Source organism: Pempheris klunzingeri, chromosome 5 (genome assembly GCF_042242105.1).
Source record: "Pempheris klunzingeri isolate RE-2024b chromosome 5, fPemKlu1.hap1, whole genome shotgun sequence".
NCBI lineage: Eukaryota > Metazoa > Chordata > Actinopteri > Acropomatiformes > Pempheridae > Pempheris > Pempheris klunzingeri.
Window position 1 is genome coordinate 14552061 of NC_092016.1, and position 22151 is coordinate 14574211.

At 41.6% G+C, this 22151-nt stretch overlaps 3 protein-coding genes across 3 annotated transcripts; 2 read left to right on the forward strand and 1 right to left on the reverse strand.

Moving 5' to 3' along the window:
- Positions 1-487: 487 nt before the first annotated feature.
- On the forward strand, positions 488-6118 carry wash1 (WAS protein family homolog 1). Its single transcript, XM_070830803.1, has 11 exons — positions 488-588; positions 1135-1275; positions 1871-1982; positions 2115-2261; positions 3618-3754; positions 3838-3973; positions 4085-4280; positions 4366-4539; positions 4727-4885; positions 5379-5450; positions 5547-6118. Exons 1-11 carry the CDS (start codon positions 581-583, stop codon positions 5687-5689), a joined length of 1425 nt encoding a protein of 474 aa, XP_070686904.1. The 5' UTR covers positions 488-580; the 3' UTR covers positions 5690-6118.
- ddx11 (DEAD/H (Asp-Glu-Ala-Asp/His) box helicase 11) lies at positions 5976-14116 on the reverse strand. Its single transcript, XM_070830802.1, has 27 exons — positions 13988-14116; positions 13674-13889; positions 13461-13547; positions 13201-13337; positions 13036-13093; positions 12814-12921; positions 12133-12220; positions 11679-11881; positions 11434-11508; positions 11078-11155; positions 10943-10989; positions 10774-10853; positions 10576-10617; positions 10424-10491; positions 10295-10333; positions 10034-10172; positions 9405-9539; positions 9206-9318; positions 9053-9125; positions 8290-8393; positions 8042-8191; positions 7810-7878; positions 7607-7707; positions 7434-7518; positions 7237-7312; positions 6960-7114; positions 5976-6692 (listed from the first exon to the last, which is right to left on the reverse strand). The coding sequence occupies exons 1-27, from the start codon at positions 14114-14116 to the stop codon at positions 6660-6662; spliced, it is 2688 nt and encodes an 895-aa protein (XP_070686903.1). The 3' UTR covers positions 5976-6659.
- Positions 14117-14996: 880 nt separating this feature from the next.
- fkbp4 (FKBP prolyl isomerase 4) lies at positions 14997-21023 on the forward strand. The gene is made up of 11 exons (XM_070830887.1): positions 14997-15411; positions 16357-16501; positions 16588-16730; positions 16883-17003; positions 17797-17953; positions 18309-18399; positions 18523-18606; positions 18690-18875; positions 19034-19177; positions 19550-19645; positions 19774-21023. Exons 1-11 carry the CDS (start codon positions 15313-15315, stop codon positions 19876-19878), a joined length of 1371 nt encoding a protein of 456 aa, XP_070686988.1. The 5' UTR covers positions 14997-15312; the 3' UTR covers positions 19879-21023.
- The last annotated feature ends 1128 nt before the right edge of the window (positions 21024-22151 follow it).

The window sequence follows — 22151 nt, forward strand, 5'->3', positions numbered from 1 at the left end:
TATCGTAATCATCATCAGATCATCATCTTGATCTTCTTTAACTTTTTAAAGCACCTTTCATCTTAACAAGATCTCAACAAGATGAAAGGTGCAGCTCATAATGCAGTGTAAAGTGTAGAAATAGGCAAATCAATGAATGTAAGGATTAAAAAAAAGCCAATTATTATTATAGTGACACTTTTTAGAGAGCAATTGTAAACTGAGACTTAATCCTTGGTAATACAGTGCCCCATTCAGGTCCATTCTCAGCAGATGGAGTTACCTAGTTGTCATTAATGGCAAATAGTGAAGTAATAATAATTATTATTAGTATTATTTTTGTTGTAGTAGTAATAATAATTGTTGCAGTAGTAGTTACTTGAAATAAGTCATACCTTTAACGTTTACGTTAGCCAAGTTGTTCAGGTCAGAAATCCAAATTTCTGACAGAAGTTGAAAGCAGCACGCGGCATGGTCACGTGTCATAGGGTTGCGGAAGTATGTAGCCGTTGTTTTGCTAATCGGAAGCTCGGACGCTAGCACCGATAGCCTAGACACTTACTTTTATGTCTGCTCTGTAAACTACAAGAAAACAACATCCATGGTCAGGTAAGACTGATGTTTTCAAGCCGTTTCGCTGTAAAATGACATCATTAAAGGGGTCCTGTTCATGTTTAGGCTCACGGCGAAGCGTTTCTTTAGCATGTACCTCTGAGAATCAATGTATCAGTTACATTAACGCTAGCGTATATAGATTACCTCTTTGAAATATTTATGCAAGGACGCAGCCTCATACTGCGGGTTTTGTAGTTGTCACCTATTAATACTGCTGTATACACCCACAGGGATCAGCTTGAGCCAATTTAACGCTACATCTTGAAACAAAAAATCCTCCTAACATGATAGTGAGAGTTTCTTTACACCAGCATTGTCATGTGAGAGTCAGATGAGAAGCTAACGGCTTGTTCTTCTGTCATAACAGCTTGTTCAAAGTTTGATTTAATGTAGCAATGTCATACTCAGTTCAAAATCCTGATATTTAGCATAGACTTATACATAGTCTGTATAGTATACATGCAGTCAAACTCTGGGGTGAGTATGCAACACACAGCTTTGTTCTTATTTGTAAACTTTGTTCTGTGTCCCTGTCTACAGGATGACCCAGAAACGGTGCCAGGAGGGCCAGGTGTTCTCAGTGCCTCTCATCCAGCCAGACCTGAGGAGAGAGGAGGCTGTCCATCAGATAGCGGATGCTTTACTCTACTTGGAGACCATCTCTACAGATATTTTCAGAAGGCAAGCCCAGAGTCACACACATGTTTGATACTAAGTACACATCATGCTTAACATGGTGCATCACTCATAAGTAAGTGCTAAAAGAAGTTGTTGATTGAACAGTTAGTCGTTCAAAAGAAAGTCTGATTATTTCTGAGCTCTTTTCTGTAGTGCTGCCCTCCTGTGCAGGGTTGCAGGGCTCCAGAGTCTCTTTAACAGGCTGGAAATACCCGTGTCAGGTTGTGAGTGCATTACAGGACTGTTTTCACCGCCAGTTAACATGTGATGTGTAGCCACATTTTATGCCACAGCATTTGGTTTAGGGCAGATCATGCTGTCTGGCACAGAGTAACAGTGTCTGCTCCTACTACAAGTAAAGAGTGACCTTTGAGAACAGACATGTTCTGTCAATATAACCTTCATCTTTATGAATAAGAAGACAATGTACAATTACTTTATAAATAATTTTTTGAGATTCAACAGTCTGCAGAGTGTATAAAGAAGGAAATGAGCAAAAAGGGTGTTACACACGCCTCTGTATTGGAATGTGTAATATGGTCTCAGACATATTTTCCTCTGTGTGTGTGGGTGTGTGTTTGTGCATGTGTGCATGCAGGGTTTCTGACAGTGTGGAGAAGAACCGCCGCCAGCTTCAGACCGTCACTGACCGGATCAGGCTAGCTCAGGCCCGTGTCGACAAGATCAAAGGCAGTAAGAAGGCCACCAAGGTAACACAGCGCCTTCCCTTTGGAAGGCAGCTTTACATATTGCAGCAATGATTTAAAATAAGGTGACAAGATCATTGAAAACAATAATTAGCCCTGTGTCTGTAAGTTACATCACCTTTTTTCTGTGTCAAGGTTTTCTCTAGTGCCAAATACCCAGCCCCAGATCGACTTCAGGATTACTCATCAATCTTTACTGAGGCAGTAGATCCATCCTCACAAGCCCGACCCAGACACAGGATACAGAATAAACTTCGGCCCTTTGATGAGAAGACCTTGCAGGTAAGATGAACACGTTAAAATGCTGTTTGGTTACAGAAGGAGTTTTGACATGCAGTGCCTCCAATAATGCAACAATAAAAATGTGACTTATTCAGACCGTGGTTTCCCAAAGTATTCTACAACGAATGTCTCAAAGCCCACAAGCCACAGTGCTACAATTAATACCAACTAAAAGAGTGTGCAAGCCTGATGTCAGGGTCTCTTTACACAGCTGACACTGCTAAAACTGGGGGTGAAAAAACAGGTAAAAAGAGGCATAATTTTTTTTCCATCTACAGCTGAAAATTATGACACAGCTCTCACCTGGTCATCAGAGGACTGGAGGGCTTGGAGCTGAAGTCTTGACTCCTCATATTTATGTAGACTGTAGGGCCAAACTCCCACAACCTCACCAGTATTTATCCAAGAATAGAGTCCACCTTGCTCCTCCAGAATCCAGGGTCTTCTTTCCAGCACCCTGGCTTGTGGTTTCCCAGTGGGGATGAACAGTCAGGTCACCATTAGGTGCAGGGTGAACAGCTCAGCTATGCAGAAGAATTTGGAGTTGGAAAGGAGCCACTTGAGGAGTTCTGATGTCTCCTGGATGCCTCCCTGAGGAGGTATCACATATCCTGCCTGACCTGGGCTCAAAAATCTTTTTAAACCAAATTTTATCTCAAACTGTGCAGAATCCACAAACATAATTTGAAAGACAGGTTTAAAAACAAAACAAAAAAACAAGGGCATTATGGCATTTGCACTGACATTTTCTGGCTTTCAAATAAAAGAATCCGCCAGGGCAGGTTATTTGGTTATTTTAATCATCATTTAAACAGGAGAGCAAAGCCGCCCTATTTTATTTAAGCGTGTTACTTTTGTTCTCCAGAGTTGTTCAGCAGGTGAAAAGGAGATGAAAACAAAAAAGACATGAAGAAAAGTTCTATGCGTGATAGTGTTTTTTTTTTCAGTGGATTTGTGTGTGCACGCGCATGCTCAGCTAAGAACAAGCTCCTGCATAATTTATAGTGCACACCACATTTTTTTTTTCCCCTTAACTTTACAAAAACTGGCACATTTTCTGCTGCGTGTGCCTGGTGTTGGAAGTGTGTTGTGTTTTTTTTTTTAGTGTGTTTATCTGTGTGTATTTTTCAGGGAGGGAGAGAAAAATGAAAACACTGCTGGCAATTTTCTCTGGTGCAGAAATGCATTATTCAACCCCCTCCCCCCCAGAAGCAATGTCCCTACACATACAATTCAGTGTTGCACGTGCATCTTTGTGAAGGAGCACTTTGGTGGCATTTGTGATCCGAGTTATTCAAGATTTAGATGACATTTTACAGATCTCCTTCTCACTCTGTCTACGTGTCTACCTTCCAGGAGAAGCTGATGTATTTTCCAGTGTGTGTGAGTAATAAGAAGAAGTCTGAGGATGAGACAGAGGAGGGGCTGGGCAGCCTGCCACGTAACATCTCATCTGTCAGCTCCCTATTGCTCTTTAACACGACAGAGAACCTGTGAGTGCACGTACACACACACACATATATAGATGCTAACTGTAAGCACTGATTAGACTAAGAAATCTTGTGTGTTATTAAAGATATAAGAAGTATGTGTTCCTCGATCCTCTGGCGGGAGCAGTGACAAAAACACATACAACACTAGAGACAGAGAAAGAAGAGAAGCCGTTTGACGCTCCATTATCCATTACGAAGAGAGAGCAACTGGAGAGACAGGTACCTCAAACACCCTTTTCCCTGTTAATTTGACTTTCATGTATATTTCATATGTTGGATTGGTAATGATGCATTTAATGTTTACTCTTGATCATCTTTTTTCTTTAACAGACAGCAGAGTCGTATTTCTATGTGCCAGACCTGGGCCAGGTGCCCGAGATAGACGTGCCATCGTACCTGCCCGACCTCCCAGGCATCGCAGACGACCTGTCCTACAGCGCAGACCTCGGGCCTGGCTTCGCCCCGTCGGGACCCACACACAACATCCCCGAGCTGCCCTCGTTCTCCGAGGAGAGCAGCACTTCTGGTACACACCCACACACTTCTCACTGTCTCATTGTGGTTTTCTGTGTTTGTAACCTCATGTGGGCGTTTTCATCTCTTTGTTTCAGGACCTCAGCTCCAGCCTAATATTCCACCTCCTCCACCACCTCCCCCTCCTCCCCCTCCTCCTCCTGAGCCTGCCCTGTCTCCTGCCACTCCTGCAGGAGCTCCCCCTCCTCCACCACCTCCACCTCCTCCCCCTGCTGACAGCACCACAGAAGTCTCTCAAGCACCAAGTTCAGGTTTGTCACCTGCATGTTATTCATAAATCTTGCACTGGCTACGCACTACAGAGTTGGAGGAGCGTGATCGAGCTCGACGGTGCTTTAAAGTGGTGAAATCCAGCTTCACTCTCTGACCTAATTGACACTGATGAGCGTGAACCCAAAATTACACCGCCACCCCTGACTGTCTCTCCCCTGACTGCAGGCCCAGTGTCTGGTGCGCCCAGCGAGGTGGTTCAGCCGTCAGACGGCCGCGCCAATCTCCTGGAGTCTATCCGCAACGCCGGAGGAATCGGCAAAGCCAAGTTACGCAACATCAAAGAGCGCAAGATGGAAAAGAAGAAACAGAAGGAGCAAGAACAAGGTGTCAGATGTGGTTCTGCTCATGTTTTATTAACTCCTACATGATGCAGCTGTAACAACGATGGGACATTCATGCAGTCAAAGCAGAGCGTGACCAGTCCCTAGTTAGCATTCTCCCATGAGCATATACAATGTGTCACACTGCATGTCAGGATGTGTACTGGTGCGTATAGCTCATATGTTTATCATCATAGTCAACAGCTTTGTGACTTTCATTTTATAAATGTCGACCTTATTAAGAGTTGACTTGGTTACAGTCATATTTTAAATTGTCTGAACTTATATCAGACAGCATATCTTTGCTTGTTTCCAGTTGACTGGCCAAGTCATGACCTAGCACTGAACACTTTTAAACAGAGCTGCTAACTAGATAAAAAATTGTTTGTAATGATGCGCTCTACTTTGTGCAGCACTAGGGAATGTAAAAATGCTCCAATTGTTTGTTTTTTTTTGCTTGCATGATTATTTAGCAACTGTCTGTCTTTGTCTTTCAGCAGTGGGAGTGGCATCTAGTGGTGGAGACTTCATGAGTGATCTCTTCAATAAACTTGCCATGCGAAGGAAAGGTGAGGACACTTTTGATGTCATACACGAGATTAAAAATACCGATGCAGGTGATTGAAACTGCATGCAGTTAATAACGTGTCCTGTTCCTACTGTAGGCATATCTGGCAAGGGTCCAGCAGGTGGGGACTCCGGCGATACTCCCGCTGGTACTGGCGGTGCGTTTGCCAGGATGTCAGATGTCATCCCACCACTTCCTGCCCCCCAGCCAACAGCAGACGATGATGACTGGGAAGCATAACATGCTGCACAATGAACACTTAAAAACACTGATTATGAAACCATTTGATTGTCTTAGATGATTTTGTGTACAAAGGACTATATTTTAGGATATTTACCTCCAGTAACTCAAAAGTATAATAAAAAGTGATGCGTTAACAGAAACTTTCATTGTCAAATGGGCAGTAATTGGCTTCCTGGTGATAATAAGTGCATTGGTTTATCCAACCAGTTGAATTAAACATCACTAAAACTCAAAATGATAGAATAATTTATTAAGTCATTCATTGTAAAACATTTTTCATGAAATTAAGTATATTGTAATAACACTCAATTAAATCATGGAACCATTTCACAACATCTCTCTATTAAATAAAAGTAATTTTTGCATTACATAACCCTTTACATTGAGTGCCTTAAATATTTAATATGTTCTTCAAGGGTAAATCAGTCACGTGGATGCCAGTTCTGTGCCTGATATCTTTGTGGTAGCTGCTTCAGTAATTGAAGCTGAATTCAATAGAAGGAAAGTGAGTGTTTCAAACTGAATTCGAAGGAGCTGCAGGAGTGATAAATCTGAGTCAATCTGTTTAATGCCTCTGCAGTGTGCCATCAAATACCTCATTCTCTGATTCATCTTCACTTCTCTAAACCAGAGATGCTAGCAAGTCAAAACAGAACACAAGTAAGAGAGAAGATATGAAAGTTGAAATGTAAAATAAAGCAAGTATGATGTATTGAAAAACTGCCTCCCTGGTTGACCCTTGAACTCCAGAAACGCCAGGAGCGCTCTGAGGTCTGATGGCTTCAAAATGTTCAAAAATGTAAACATAAAGCAGCATAAAAGCGCTGTGAAAACTTGAGAAGTGAGAAGGAACCAATTACAGAAGCCCTCTAATTATCTTTCAGCATTTTTTTTTTTATTAGAACACATTCAATTTCATGGGTTGCTAAAATTACAGTGACTGCCGTCACACTGGGTTTCCCTTAGGTTACATCTGCTTCTGCCTCTTCTCCAGGAAAAACTAGGAAAGAAGAATATACAGACAACATATTAATAGGTGTTAGTGGGCGGATGTGGCCCAGAGGTAGAGCTAGTCGCCCACCAATATTGGTGGTTCGATCCCCAGCGCCTCCAGTCCCCATAAGAAAGTGAACCCCAAACTGAGTGTGTGTGAATGATTAGTTTCCATTGGCAACCTGCCTGTATGAATGATGTGTAAATTGGGTGAATGTGAATGTTACCATGACAGTGGTTTGAGTGTGGCTACATAAGTGTTTTTGCTTCATACCTTCCGAAAGGCAGCAAAAGCTGGGCCAAAAGTGGTGTGTGTGCTGGTGCGACCTTTGATCCATGCAGGAAGTTTAGAGAGCGTGGCAGGTCGAGCGTAGCGCCTGTCACACAGCACCATGGACGAATAGTCACCACGGTGACGGATGGCTCTTCCTTTGAGCAGATGAAGTCAAATACATATGAATACTGATCGTACCATCTTACTAACTATGGAATAAATCATTGTTGATTATTTAATAATATCGTGTCTGTTGTCATGAATATTGCATAATTACCTATGGATTGATTGACAGCCTTCATGCAGAGGTTTTCTATTAGTGCTTGGCCAGGGCTCCTCCCTCCACTGTGAGGCTAAAAAACATGAGACCGACGATGAGCTTCATCTCAGTACTCCTGTGACCCTGTGCCACTTTTGTCAGGTCTGTGGATACAGTGAAGTACTATACTATTAGTCTACTATTAAGAGTCTCACCAGGTGTTTGTCTAGATAAGACATCTTTTCCTGCAGCTCCGGGGATTTGATGTTGGGATATGGCATTCCCACCATCACCACACACCTGCCATCACATGCATGCATAAAATAACATTTAGTATTACATACTTTATATAGTATACAACTGCTGGCTGTCGATGAATTGCACACACCTGCCCAGGTCATCAGAGAAATTGATGCCCTCGCTCATCTTTCCTCCAACTACGGAGAACAGCAACGCTCCTGTGAGCCCACCGCCACCCAGAGCACACCTCTAACAAAAGGCAGGTAACATGAGTGTCAATGGTAGAGGCAATCACTCGCTATTATAGATATTCGGTGATGAATACCGATGTTTGATCAGTGACGGTTTTACCTGGATACAGCGGGAGTACTCGCTCAGCACCTGCTCAACCTGGTTGGCTTTCTTTGGCTCCTGGAAGATCTGAGAAAGTGATTGTGACACCTTAGAGAAACTGTCAGGACCGTTCTCCTTTCTTTTTAACAACAATTTCCTTAAATGACAACAGCACCCTTAAGTTCAGGCATGATAAAGAAGGCTTTCTACGGTCAGCTCTTTCAATAAAGAAATCATGCAGCTGATGTACCTTCTTCTTGTTTGCCAGACGAGCCAGCGCTCCGCTAGCCTCCCAGTGACAAATGATCCGCCTCGAGTACTCATAAGAAGGGAAGAAGCACACGACCCCTCCTGGGACCACATTACAAATGTTGGAGAGAATGCGCCCTGTCTCATCCATCTGTCAACACACGGGCACACATTTACAGCAGTGCTTGTGTACAATATTACAGTAAGAGCTTAGTTTTATAAAAATGTGTTTATGTGGGCGTCTATTACCATGCGTGGAGAATCTCTGTTTTGAAAAGTAAAGTCCAGCTCCTGACCAGATGGGCCGCTGCATAAGACGAGGGGAAGAATGTTCTCAGGAGGAATTACATGACCTACAGACCAGAAAAAAAGTCAGTTATTTTATTAACTTAAATATAACAATACAAATATATAAAAAGATTTTACATGATCAAATAAAAACATTAGGTCCAAAAACTTTTCCATGTACAATACACTCATGTCAGCACAAAACACATGGACAACAACATGGACTTTCTTGTCTGTGTGTATAAATGGTGATCATTTGAGTTATAATCAGTTTAGTTTTGTATACCAGTGGAAACAGGAGCACACGTGTTACGCAACAGTCATCCTAGTTTAACACACAACCTGTGTGATCACAGGCAGCAAAAGTAATCTTCAAGTATTCCTTAATACAGGGTGTGTTGATTAATGCTTCAGTTCACCAGAAGCATTGTTTGTTTGTACCATTTCATCATCTCCTCGTTCAGTTCACCTCCATCACTTGAACCAAGTGAGTTCATGACATGATTCTCATGTCTAGTTTAACCCAGTGCATAACCCAACAAAAACTTTGTATACTAAAAACTGGCTATTATTTGAGTTCTTGTCAAACATTGTATATTCTTTTCAAAAATTCTCACAAACAGAAACTTTGATAAACACGTCTCTCTGAGAGGACGTGCATTATAAAAACACAAACAGAGAAACTCCACAACAAGACTGTGGTGTTATAAAATGGGCCACTCACCACAGGAAAACTCGGTGATGCGCTCCTCTCCCACTCCGGCAGAGAACAGCAACTCTTGTTTAAAGTCTGAAACCTACATACAACATCTTTTATAAAAGTTATAAAACGTACACAGCACAGGCTTAGTTCAGTTTTTGTGGACTGATAACTTACAGGCTGCATGGTTCCTCCTGCAATGATGACGGCTCTGCACTCCCTCAGCACCTGGGCAAAGTGGACCGCAGGGTTCAACAGCAGGAACTTGACAGTGCTCTCTGACAAAGTACCTGGACGTAAAAACAAATGAGGCATTTTATAACACTTTGATTTCACTACTGTCCTTTATTTGGTGCTGTGTTTTTCTAAACGGCACCTTGTCTGTGCACCACCACTCTGCCGTCAGTGTTGCTGTTGGTGAGAGCCATGAGGAAACCCTCCACCTGCATCATGGGAGACGCAGAGAGCATTTTCTCTGCCTCTACAGACCCCTGCTGGTCTGCTGAAGAAACTACACACACGGGATCAGACAGAACAGATAAATCATAATGAACAACAATCAGAGGAAATGCTGCATCGCTGAGTGTCTGAGAAATGGCTGGATGTGAGGGACGTGGATACGTTGTGAAAAGAACAATATGTGTACAAGCAACTTAAGCCCAATTCAATTCAACCAAAAACAGTTCTACATTTTTACACATTTTTATAGATATTTCATCTTAACGTGCTAAATGTGTGTTCTTTTTAGCAACATGTTGGTTTGGCAGTTTAATAACAACATGCATGATATTTATTCTCTTTACTGTACGTTTAACAAACAAGGAAATTTGTTTTTGGTTTTTATAATAGTTCAATTAAGGGTGCTTTGTCAGTGTAAAGTTGTCTATTCAGTAGGATCCCATTACTTTAAATGAATGATTACACGCTGCTTCCCTAATGCCACAATGCCTGCGATGAAGACGTTTGCTTTTAATATGTGGGTGACATATACATCAGCCCTCTGACCTGGCGCTGTGCTCTGGTTGCTCTGTAGCGTTTGAAGGAAGCGGTTTAAGCCCCCAGTGCGTTGGTTCTCCTTGTTGGAGCTGCTCTGAGTGTGCAGCCGCACACCCGATCCTGCATACTTCTCCACAAAGCCACCGAGCTGCAGCGAGAAGACATGAGGGGTTTTAATTTGATATCATAATTAGTACATCACAGAACTGGAAAGTAGTCATAGGAGACATAAATCGATACATACATACATACATATATAGCAACACTTACTTTCCTGCTGATCATGCTCTTCTCAAAGTATCTCTGTAACTTAAGCGAGAGTGACATTGAAAGAATCAGAGCTTGCAGTTTGGATGTGGATGTTTAGCCATGACTGATGTTTAACAGCATCATAGCTACCTTAAATAAGTTAATGTTGTCGATCTGAGCCTTGAAGAGGAAATTGTTGATGGTGTGCATTTCAGTTCCTAAAAGACCAAGATGTTTGGTTAGCAATGTCTGCTTAGGTGTGTATTACTGTGTGTTTGTGTGTGTGTGTGTTATTAACTAACCTGTTTGTGTAGTCTGGCTCTGTGGATTCTGCCCCACCTTACCTGCAAGGATAACATTTACAGACAGTACATCATAATCAAATATCATATATAATACATAAATGTCATATGCGGCCTCTCCTGCAATTTCCCCTCCTTCTCACATTGCAGACCGGCTATAATCAATAATAAAAAAAGTAATTTGAGCCTGAAGACCACCTCCCAGCACCCGGACGAGCCCCTCAAGCACAAACAGAATCTGTTTGATGTACATCAGGTTCTTTGCCTTCAGTCTGCTCCTGATGTTGTAGAAACATAAAACATCAAGAATCAGGGAGGTAATAAGATATTTAATTTGTGAATGAGTGCGTGGTGTGTGTATACTCACTTATAGCGGTCAGCATACTGGGTGAGCTGAGAGTGAGCACGGCAAAGCTGTAGAACAGTCACATTTTAGCATATTACAGAGAACAGGCACAATTTAAACCTAACGTTTGTACATGGTATGCATGAATGTGTTTACCTGTGCTCCGGTGAGCTCTGCACTGTGTATACAGGAGAGGGTGTCGCTAAGATTGTGAGCTTCATCTATGATCACCACCTGAAAAAAAACAACAAAACAAATTCAAAAAACATTTCTGCTGTCAGTAAAAATGTTGAAACTGGTGGAAGTATGAAAGAATTATCAGAGGGCCAAATAATGTGAAGCCCCCCTACAGTCATACTGGTTGTGTATTTACATTTTTGTTCAGAAATACAGTATTACTGCTGTGTGCCAGAAGTTAAACTACTTATCAGAAATTATATCTTTAAGATGACTGCCAAGCAGAAAAGTCAATGATACAATCAGAAATGACTAATTACAACATCTAACTGTACCTGTCCCTTCAGCTGGACCCCTGCTGCCCTTCTCGTAGCTTCATGAAGCAACATCTGATAGGGCAACACCACCAACTATGCAGACAAAATAAACAGAGAGCATACAGAGTAACACTAAAAGTTAAATCTGCTTTAAAAACAGCGAATTAATAAATCCATACTTGACAGCTGGACAGCCATATTAGCAGCACAGCCAGCAAGCGATCTCCAAGCTGACGAGAGAAAGGAATGGAGGAGAGTGTTACCTGTGCAGGGGGAATAGCGAGGCGTGTGGAGTAGTAAGGACATGAATGCGTTTCTCTGCCCAGCTTCAGCAGCTGTTCTATATCGTGGGCTGTACCCAGAATGTCATCCCTCATCTGCTGCAGTGCTGAAGCTTTATTATAGGGACACACACTCTTTTCTGGGCCTCGCTTACGTTTTGCACCTTCTTCATGATGCTGCTTCTCTAAAAGAAATGGAAGAACAGGCAACGTTGTATTTAAGATCCTGGTTTGTTTTAGAGTGCTATTTTGGTTGTAGGATTATCTCATTGTGTTTGAAATACTATTCAAAATTATGTCTTTTCTGTTTAATTCTTATTTGTGGAAACTATTTTGCCATTTTCAAAATTACAAATCTCTTACAAGCTTGACGTCAGAAGGAAATGTTCTTCTGTAAGATCAGCAGTCACAGAGCTAATGTATGAGGGGCTCTCACCGTGTTTGTTCTTCTGCATCTCCATGCAGCGGTCATTGATGCGCTGGATGCTGCCCAGGTGACGCACCTCCTCATTGATACACATATTCTGGAAAGTACACAGTTTTATGTTTACAGGGCAAATACTCAGATGTCAGATGTCATGCTTAACAAAACATGCTTTATCAACTCAATACAAGTAATAGAACCTGTTTGTGTGGGACGGATAGAAAAGGAGATGGATTATACTGATTTTGAACACCTTGTATTTTAGTATTCTAATTACAGTCCCTTGCTATTTAGTCACATTTCTTGTTAATTACTTAAAAATTAATTTAATTAAATTAATTACATTAGAAAATACAAGTTAGAAAGGTATAAATAACTGACTGTAGTCTGTAGAAGACAACATGAAGCAAATTGCGGTTTTTAACCTTCGACACATTGTTTTTAATATAGCAGTTTTCATTTGTTATAAATCTACACACTGAAAAGAGACCTTCTTGTTACATGTTTAATGAATTAATTTTTAATTACATGTTGTCTCCAAACGATGTCTAATATAAGTTGTTATATAGTTATATGTTCCTTAAATGGATTCATTCTATACATCTTCACAATGTATGAGATTTTATCAAATATACTAAAATCTAACCCTTTCACCGGTAGTCTTTGTGTGTGTATGTGTGAGTGTACACACACCTGCCGTGAGCCCAGTGTGACCAGGCTGATGTCCTTGCTGAAGGGGCTCTTTTGAACCTCGTGGACAAATTGGGCCAGCTGGGAGTGAGTGCGACTGCAGTAGTAAATCTAAGAAGATGAATATGTACATAGCTTCACTTCAGAGTAATGTGCGACGATCATTATTATCATGCTTTATTTGGGACACTCTCAGTTAAAATGTGAGACGTCCCTCACACACACCTTAGTAACGTGTTCTTCAACCAGTTCATCGTCTGTGTCATCCTCTGCACCAACAAATCTGAATATGAGAGCAAACAAACCCTGCTGCCATCATCTGCTCATTTCAGTTTCTCACTGTGGTGCAACATTTGATACGAGAGGTAACCAATTAAAAGCCGCCTTCACCTGCTCCTCGTCTTCGACTCGTCATCGCTCTCGTATTCTGCGATGATAAGCTCCTCGTCCTCTTGATCTCCCTGCGACTCCGTTTGTTCCTCTTTACTGAGCTGGAGCAACTTGAACGCTTCATCATCCTCAGAGCTCTACAGACACATACACAGAAATCCATGTATGAGAGGTGGAGACTTGAATTACAGTAGTAGTAACTTGAGGGTCAAAATGTGATGTTTGGGCTCTTTAAAATGCTGTTATGCATAATTACTTACTTTTCTTTTCATTGCATACTTTAGCTGAGCGTTGTTCCTTATCATTTCTAATCGCTCTTCCCTCTTCTTTCTTTTCACTTCTTCCTCCTGACACACAAAATATACCATTCAAAAGCTACGTAGGCAAAAAATTTCCCAGAGATCCACGCCAAGGTCAAGGCCACGGTACAGGCACAGTTCAGGCCATGGCCTGAATTACATTGACATTCTTACCTTCAACTTGGACACCAAATCACGTTCTGCCTTTTTTTGAACAAAATCAGTGATCCAGTCAGGCTCTGCTGAGGAGCTGGAAGTGGAGGACTGAGCAGTAGATGCAGAAAGAGCCGTTTCTCCTTCCTGAAGCAGAGCAGCCGCCTCCTGACTGCTCTTTTCCACATAATCTGTGAGCCAGCTCAGCGCTCCACATATCAGGCTCAGAGACTTGCCCTGGGTTAAAAGGACATAGCATTGAACCAACACAAAATGATCAATAAAATCTAATGGCTCTGCTGTAATTTATCTTGCATACATGCACAAATACACACCGTTCCAGTTGGACTTTCAAAGATGCCAACTTTGCCCTGATCAAGTGAGCTGTACAGGGCTTGCATAAACTGCTCCTGGATTTTATAAGGCTGGTAGGGAAATGGAAATTGGGCCCTGCCTTTCTCCATGCTGGTGAACCACCCTGGAAGATGACAGAAAAAAAAACAACTAGTGGAAACATTTTACTTTCACCCTGTGAGGAGCCTCTGCCGCCTCGATCATCTGAGCAGCACAGTATGTTTAGACTGGCCTGTATCAGCTGCAAGCCTGGACTCCTGATAAACATGTTATGTCTAATATGAAGCGCCCAGACAGGCGCCAAATACTTGTTCTGACTGGATTCTGCTTTTCCAGTTCGTCTGTAAGTTATATCAGACAGATAACATTTGATTTTAATGGCTGTCACTGGGAGCTGTTGAAGCGAAAACTTGACGGCTAGCTTACTTATCTCATAGCTATAGCTCGCTAACGTAGCTATAACCAAACGAGCCTCCTTATTAGCTGAAGTCTCACATCTGCTTCTGATGACAACCTTTACAGAGATCTCTGCTACATACTTACCCGCAGATGTCCTTGTAAAAAAACAAAACAAAGAGTTTTTACTTTGCGTTAATATTTTCACCTCTCGGCTATTCAACACCCGCGCCAACAGACAGAAGTGGCCGCAGAATCTGACCAATAGGGAGCGAGATAAAACACGGAGCGCATGTTTTATTACAGTGTAACGCCAAAGTGAGCGGAGCTAAGTACGTCTGTGCCATATTTGTATCATTTAACGCGGGAATTTGTGGTTAATACAGAGTATATGAACTACATACACAATCAAGTATTAATAGGATAGCACAATATATCTCTAAACAACGCATTTGCGCTGCTATTCGTATGTGTCCGCCTTTCCGGACAATGCTAATATTATATAAGTAACGCCACCGCCTCAGGTCCATCCCCCTGGTTCCTCCTAGGATGTCTGGAAAATTCTCTGCCTTTCTTCCTTAAGCGCTTGTCAGATGCTTGGCTGCAGCACAACGTGGACCTGAAGCTGCCGTATCACACTCTGCTCGGATACAAGTGTGGCCAGTGCACACCGACAGACAGCACGTCCTCAACGCAGCTAGCTTGGAGCTTTAACGTGTGTTTCGATTGCATTGGCATTTAGGAGTTTTGAACAGCGTTAGTTAGCTAGCTAGCTAGCGTTAGTCAGGTTGTTGCTTGCAGCACTTGGCGTGGTTTGAGGAGTGGTTAGCTTTAGCCACCACAACTGTTAGCCTTGTGTTAGTGTGGAGAGTAGAGCAGCTCAGGGTAGCAAAGGGGGAAATCTGTTTTCATGACAATGACTGCAGAGGAGCAGACAAGTGAAGGACAGCACACCATCCCGATGGAGGGGGAGGACATCACACCGAAGAAAGACGGAGGGGTTTTAAAGGTAAGTGGTGGTGTTTGGGAGCTGTGTGGTAATCCGGCTAACTGAGTGGTTAGCTGGGTGCTTGTTTACTCATTTAGCTAGGGTAATGCTAGCAGCTAGGCTATTGGCGTGCACTGTCAGTGACGTTAAATCGGCTAATACGAGCCCACTACAATGTTGACAACACCGTAGCGCTATTTGCCTTGTTTCCTATCACTGGTTTCATGGGTAACTTTTTGTGAGCCAGTCAACATCACGGATAATTAGCCGTCTCAGCCGTCCACGTTTCTAGAAGGCTCTAGAGCCTTGGAGAGAGACCAAGTGCAAAAGCTATTGCTGTTGTTGGGGGTATGTAATATTCACACACACACCCAGAAGGGGTTAAATAAGGCGTAGCAGCTCATATGCATTCACCACGAAGGATTTGCCAGCTTTACTTCTTATGATGCAAAGTACCATACTGCGGGGCTGGTGGGACTACAGGACACAAATGCGTGGTCTTATAAGTCCGTTGTAGAGATATTTTTAAAATAAATCTCCTCCTTGTTTTAGTTTAATAACTTGTGCAATAATCTGACTGCAATATTCTGCGTTCAATAACTAATTTGTGCAATAATCAGCATTTAATTTGTGCATCAATCGGCATTTTATAATTATATTTTATTTTATTCTTATTTATTGTATATCTTCTGTAAATACCTAGTTTATTGTATGTCCTATATATTTGCACATCAAAGTATATAGTCCCTCCTCGAGTGTGATTGCTTCTTCCTTACTGTGTATTTATTTTGTTTATGCTGCTGTGCCGATACAGTTCCCCAGTCTGGGATCAATAAAGTCTGTCTGTCTGTCTTTTGTGGGGTTTTTTTTTTTTTGTACCAGAGCAACTGTAACGCCCAAATTTCCCCACAGGATAAATAAAGTATTTCTGATTAATTCTCTTCTCACTGTTTTTTTTCCCCCCAGCTGGTGAAAAGGGAAGGCACAGGCACAGAGCTGCCTATGACCGGCGACAAAGTGTTTGTACATTATGTGGGCACACTTCTGGATGGGACTCATTTCGACTCGAGCAGAGACAGAGGAGAGAAGTTTTCTTTTGAGTTGGGCAAAGGTTGGTTTCATATCTAACGGAGACATGAACATTCACCTGCTGTTGTTGCATCGGCAGTGCTGGTAATCGATCTACTCTGTGTTTAGGTCAAGTGATAAAGGCATGGGACATCGGCGTAGCCACAATGAAAGTGGGGGAGTTGTCCCAGCTCATCTGTAAGCCAGAGTATGCTTATGGATCTGCAGGAAGCCCACCTAAGATACCCCCCAATGCCACTCTTGTTTTTGAGGTAAGTGTCAGTGAAATCAGGTTATTTTGATTGTCCCCTGCATATTCCCCAGTTTGTAATATATTTGTAATATTAAATATAATATACCTTGATCCTTTTGATCGGTGTGAACAGATATTAAGATGTTAAATTACACGTCTGCACTCTTGTAGGTGGAACTGTATGAATTTCGAGGTGAGGACATAACTGAAGATGAGGATGGAGGAATCATCCGTCGCATTATCACTAAAGGGCAGGGATATTCCAAGCCTAATGAAGGAGCTGCGGTTGAAGGTAACACGTCCTGAGCTGCTTATTAGGGGATGCAGTTTTTCATCTGTGATCACTCTTAAAGAGTGAAAATGTGGCCAGATTGACCTCAATAAAAGTAATTGTCATGAAAGGTAATGGTGATCAGTACGTTTAATTTTAAGTTTAATGTATCGTTGGATTTTAAAGCCATACAAAGATACTAAAGACGAACTTGCCGACATTAACTTTAAAGAGCTCAAAACCGCTTCACCAAATTGGCAAAGTCTGCTTTGCCAGTGCCCGTAAAATTGACTTCCTGGTTCGTATTTCATCTGCATCCATCTCTGGCAACCAGAGAAATTGATTTATTTGTGAACTTGGAAGTTTTGCTTCTTTTTTTTTTTTTTTCATCACCATAAATGCTGTCACCTACTAGAGCCTGTTACTGTAACTGAGCTGCTGATCACTTGTTTGACAAACTTTGACAGCTATCTTTCAATTTTAGTAGGGGTGAGATTGATATTTGAATACAGAATCCATGTCAAAAAATGCTGTTGTTGAATTCTGCTATCTCCTTAAGTGAAAAACAAATGGTGGACTTTCTTCCACTGTTTAGATACATTCCTTCACAAGTGGCTCAAATTCAGCTTTATATAACTAATGTTTTTCCTATTGACTAGCTGCATTTAAAGGACTAGTTCAAATAGTTTTAACCGACTATGTCAGATTGTTGGATTACTTTAATGTAATTTATCTACATGTTACAGAGTTTGTCACTAAATCAGGACTCTGATTTGTAGCACAAGCTAATCAATGCGTTTTCAACCCCTTTCAGTGACTGTGGACGGTTCTTGCGAGGGACGTGTGTTTGACGAGAGGGAACTGAAGTTTGAGATTGGAGATGGAGAGAGCTTTGGCTTGCCAACTGGAGTGGAGAAAGCTATCATGGCAATGGAGCAGGGGGAGGAGGCCCTCTTTACTATAAAGCCCAAGTATGATCACATTTTGCTGTAGTGATGTGTTTTAGTCCTTTTTTTTTATCAGGTCATTCGTATGTTTATCTACATCTGTGGCTGAAACATTTTCCTCATTTTAATTAGCCTAAATTGGTAGATATAAATATGTATTGAAGACCATACAGGGAGTAAATTGTGTTGAATTTAATTGGGGAATAAAACATTGCTAGTGTTTATACTAATGGAGTTAGTTGGCTATAAGAGTTCCTAGCTGTGACATGATGAAAAGAGTTGAAGAACTTCACCCACATGATTCACTCTACAGTACAATACTGCTGTAAATTAAACGGCAACAGGTAATTTACACCAAATAACTATTGTCTTTTTGTAGGTATGGCTTTGGGAATGCCGGAGCTGCAAATTATAGCATTCCCGGGGGAGCAACACTGCAATACAAAATCAAGCTGACAGCGTTTGAGAAGGTAAACAGATCTTGGCGCTGTGTTGCAAATGCATCTTGGCTCTTAGTTGGCCAGTTACATGTCATATGTGTACAGCAACATTTGTACACCTAAAGTGATTTAACTCCATCTTGTTTTCTTTAGGCTAAGGAATCGTGGGAGATGAACACAGTAGAGAAGCTGGAACAGAGCAGCATTGTCAAAGAGAAGGGAACACAGTATTTTAAGGTACACAGGAGGGTTTTTACAAAGCACACCGCTTCATACACTATTTATGGCGTTTTGTAATGCATTGATGTCATGGATTTCAGGAGGGAAAATACAAGCAAGCATCAGTGCAGTACAAGAGGATCGTGTCATGGCTGGAACATGAATCTGGTTTGTCAGAGGAGGACGAGAAGAAAGCAAAAGCATTGCAGCTGGCTGCACATCTGAACTTGGCCATGTGCTTCCTTAAACTGCAGGAGCCCAACCAAGCCCTAGAAAACTGTGACAAGGTATCTAATCTTCATCTTTAAGCCGGACACATATTTGACAAGTAGTCAACGATTTAGTCAGTATTTAGCAGGTTAGAGACTTGTTGATGTGGGTAGTCTAGTGCTATTTATGTTATTTATACTGTAAACATTTCATTATTCTCTGTTCATAATTAAAGGCTCTGGAGATGGATCCATCCAATGAGAAGGCTTTATTCCGAAGGGGAGAGGCACTGTTTGGTATGAAGGAGTTTGACAGGGCACGAGATGACTTCCAACAAGTTGTTCAGCTTTATCCTGCCAACAAGGCTGCCAAGAGCCAGGTATGATGCCACGTAACTTAAAGGATAATTATTATAAAGACACATGGATGTATCTCTTTGGACTCATTTTGCTTTGGTTATATTATTGTGCAATCATCTACAGTAAAACAGGAATGTGTTGCTCTCAGGTGTATTCTTGCATACCATATATTTGGCTTGAGCTCATTTGGCAACTACTACTGCATTCATTTTCTGGTTGCGAGGACATTTCTGCACACTGACAAAGTTCCTAATTATCCCTCAGGTCATATCCAAATGGTCTTTAAATAATGATCTGTCTGGTTGAAGCGCAGAAATTATTTGAAGGCATTCATTGTATTTGTCATATCAGGAATATGGTCGCTTGACATTTCCTTCATTATATCCTGCCAGGTGGTTCTTTGTCAGAAACGGATCAAAGAGCAGCATGAGAAGGACAAACGCATCTACGCCAACATGTTCCAGAAATTTGCAGAGATTGATTCAAAGGTGAAGGGTTGTGTTTTCTACAATAGCCACAAGAGGGTGGGATGAGCATGTTTTTAGATTGTGAGAGACTGACTGAAAAATATGCTGATTTGTTTTTGGGGTTTCTTTTCCCTCTTCTCCATGAACAGAAAGAAGCAGAGAGGGTGAAGAGCGGTAGCAAGGAGAATGGTGGCGGTGATGAGATGGAAATTGAAAATGGAGAAAAGGAAGTTTCAAGCGACGCAAAGGTGTAGATGATGTAACTTGTGGTTCACGTCAGACTTTTGTAACTTCAGCCATTTGTGTTTAAAGTGCGACTGTGTTTGTGTGTGTATATGAAGTGTGTTTGTGTGAGTGGCAAGGAGAGTATGAGCGCGTCACTGAGACCACTGATTTTAGGCGCTTCTTCTCTGGCTTTCTTTGTGTCTCGGCTTTTTTGCTGTGGCTGCTAGCCGAACGGGTGGGGCTTCCCCAGCTGATGGCACCATGGGACAGGGTTTTAAACAGTGACTCGTATGCCACAGCCCCACCCCCGAACGTTTTCAACCCACAGCTTTGAACTGTGCATGTGTTTTCACAGCGTTTTGGGTAGGAAAAAAAAAAAGTGCATCGAAGTATTAAGTGCAGAGTTTCAAACCCTCACCCGTCAAGGGCTAGACCATTCACCTTGCACTACCCTCTGTCCTATACCCCCTCCTCACGTTTTATGCTATCCATCCAGTCCTCCTCCTCATGGGCCTACTGATCAATTACTGGAGTTGTGATGGTTGTGTGCATAGATGTGTGTCTGAATGTCGGAGTGTCTGTGTCCCAAAGTACGTATGTAGCAGCGCTGTGGATAGAGTAATAAGACATTAGCCTGGAATAGCTGTCGGACTTCAAGCTTCTCTCTCAATCTAAAGACGGAGCGTCCCTATAGCCCCCAGGTTACAGGACTGTTCAACTTTTGCTTTGGAAATATTGAATTTTTTTTTTTTGTTTTTTTTTTTTTTTTACTTACTTCCCCCAGTGCTTGTGAGTTCTGTATTGTTCTCAAAATGTTGAATACAACAAATTAACTGGAATCTGTGCATTTTAAAGCAGCTAGAAAGGACATCGGTGAGCTTCTGGACACACTCGAGTAATAAACAAGTCTTAATTTACTGTAAAAAGTACATGTTTGAACGTGTGCATATATGGCTCATCAGATCCAGGCTGTTAAAGATGGTACGCCAGAGGAAGACATGAGCCCTGTTCATTTTAGTCAACAGCACCTGTAGAATGGGCCAGAGAGTGAACTGGGGGGGATTATTTAAAACAGGGCTGTGGGTCGTGTATTGAGTGTGTCTATGTCCGTTAGAAGGGTTATTGCTTGGTCTGTTTGACAGAAGGATATAATAAACAATAGCTTACAACTTGACTGTGTGCGGTATTCTTGACTGCTACATCTGTTCATCACAGTTTCCAGTTACAGGACTTATTTTTTCCCCTGTCCTGTCATCTGCTTTTAAATCAAATGTGGCATGGAGAAAAAAAAAAAGTTTCCTCACTCATCTGAAGAACTGTTTGAACTTGTCAAATATGGGTTGATACAAAGTACTTCTGTGCAAAATAAGCAATCTGCAGTATGCGGCATTTCACAGGAGTTAATTCAGTCGAACTTTTACCTCGTGTGGAACTGGTTCATAGATGTTTTAAACAATGAAAAGATTGTTACTTTGTTCATAATTTTCAAGTTTAGATGTTAATTTACCACTTATGTCACATACCTTGCTTTAAAATAAATGTTTCAGTCATTTGATGTTTTGAAGAAGTTTAAAACTTAAACTATAAGACTAGATTTAGTTAATGAATTGATCAGGTGATCAACAGGAAAATAAGGTCAAGAGTGTCTTTATGCTTTGCTTTCTTTTTAATGAATTGTGAACTGAATAGCTTTTGTACTGTTGGTCGGACAAGGTAAGCAATAACTGTGGGAGACTGTAATGGCCATTTTTCAATTATTTCCTCATACGTTACCGAACTGATTTAAAGAAAATGATTATTTGAGGCAGTTTTAAACTAACTCGAAATAGATTTTCTTTCCATCTGCAGAGGAGAAATGCTTAAAATACTTTCCACCGTCCTCCAAATAGTTCTACATAAATAAACCTTTGTATTATGGGGGTTTTTGGGTATTTTGAAAATGACCCTTGTGTAACGTGTTTCTGTAGAAAATGTTCATTTCCCATTTGAAGTACAGTGTTGTGTACCTGCCGTCATCAAGAGGTCAGAGTCTTCTTTTCCTGTGGACGAACAGGATCTGATCTGATCCTCCAGCTCTCTCACAAGGACACGGGTGTCGCTTTTCGGATGTGATCACTTTCCGGTGTGATTATGACCTAGTACTGCTTGTACTCTACAGGTGGATGTTGATCACAAAGTGAAGGAGTAATTATTTATTTGCACCATTTATTCTGGGGTAGATGTTCACTTTGTTTTGAGAATATTTTCTTGCAGTGGTTCTTTGCTCTGTGACATTGGCACCATCATGTCAGGCTTATGCTGT

Excerpts from the sequence above, each read along its gene's own strand:
- fkbp4 (XM_070830887.1), top strand. The coding sequence starts at position 15,313 with ATGACAATGACTGCAGAGGAGCAGACAAGTGAAGGACAGCACACCATC. Across the intron at positions 17,954-18,308 it reads CTCTTTACTATAAAGCCCAA|GTATGGCTTTGGGAATGCCG; the intron begins GTATGATCACAT and ends GTCTTTTTGTAG. Across the intron at positions 19,178-19,549 it reads ACAAGGCTGCCAAGAGCCAG|GTGGTTCTTTGTCAGAAACG; the intron begins GTATGATGCCAC and ends ATATCCTGCCAG.
- wash1 (XM_070830803.1), top strand. Across the intron at positions 1,276-1,870 it reads TCTACAGATATTTTCAGAAG|GGTTTCTGACAGTGTGGAGA; the intron begins GCAAGCCCAGAG and ends GTGTGCATGCAG. Across the intron at positions 4,281-4,365 it reads CGAGGAGAGCAGCACTTCTG|GACCTCAGCTCCAGCCTAAT; the intron begins GTACACACCCAC and ends TCTTTGTTTCAG.
- ddx11 (XM_070830802.1), bottom strand. The coding sequence starts at position 14,116 with ATGGAGAAAGGCAGGGCCCAATTTCCATTTCCCTACCAGCCTTATAAA. Across the intron at positions 11,156-11,433 it reads GGGTCCAGCTGAAGGGACAG|GTGGTGATCATAGATGAAGC; the intron begins GTACAGTTAGAT and ends GTTTTTTTTCAG. Across the intron at positions 9,319-9,404 it reads AGTGGTGGTGCACAGACAAG|GTACTTTGTCAGAGAGCACT; the intron begins GTGCCGTTTAGA and ends TTTTACGTCCAG.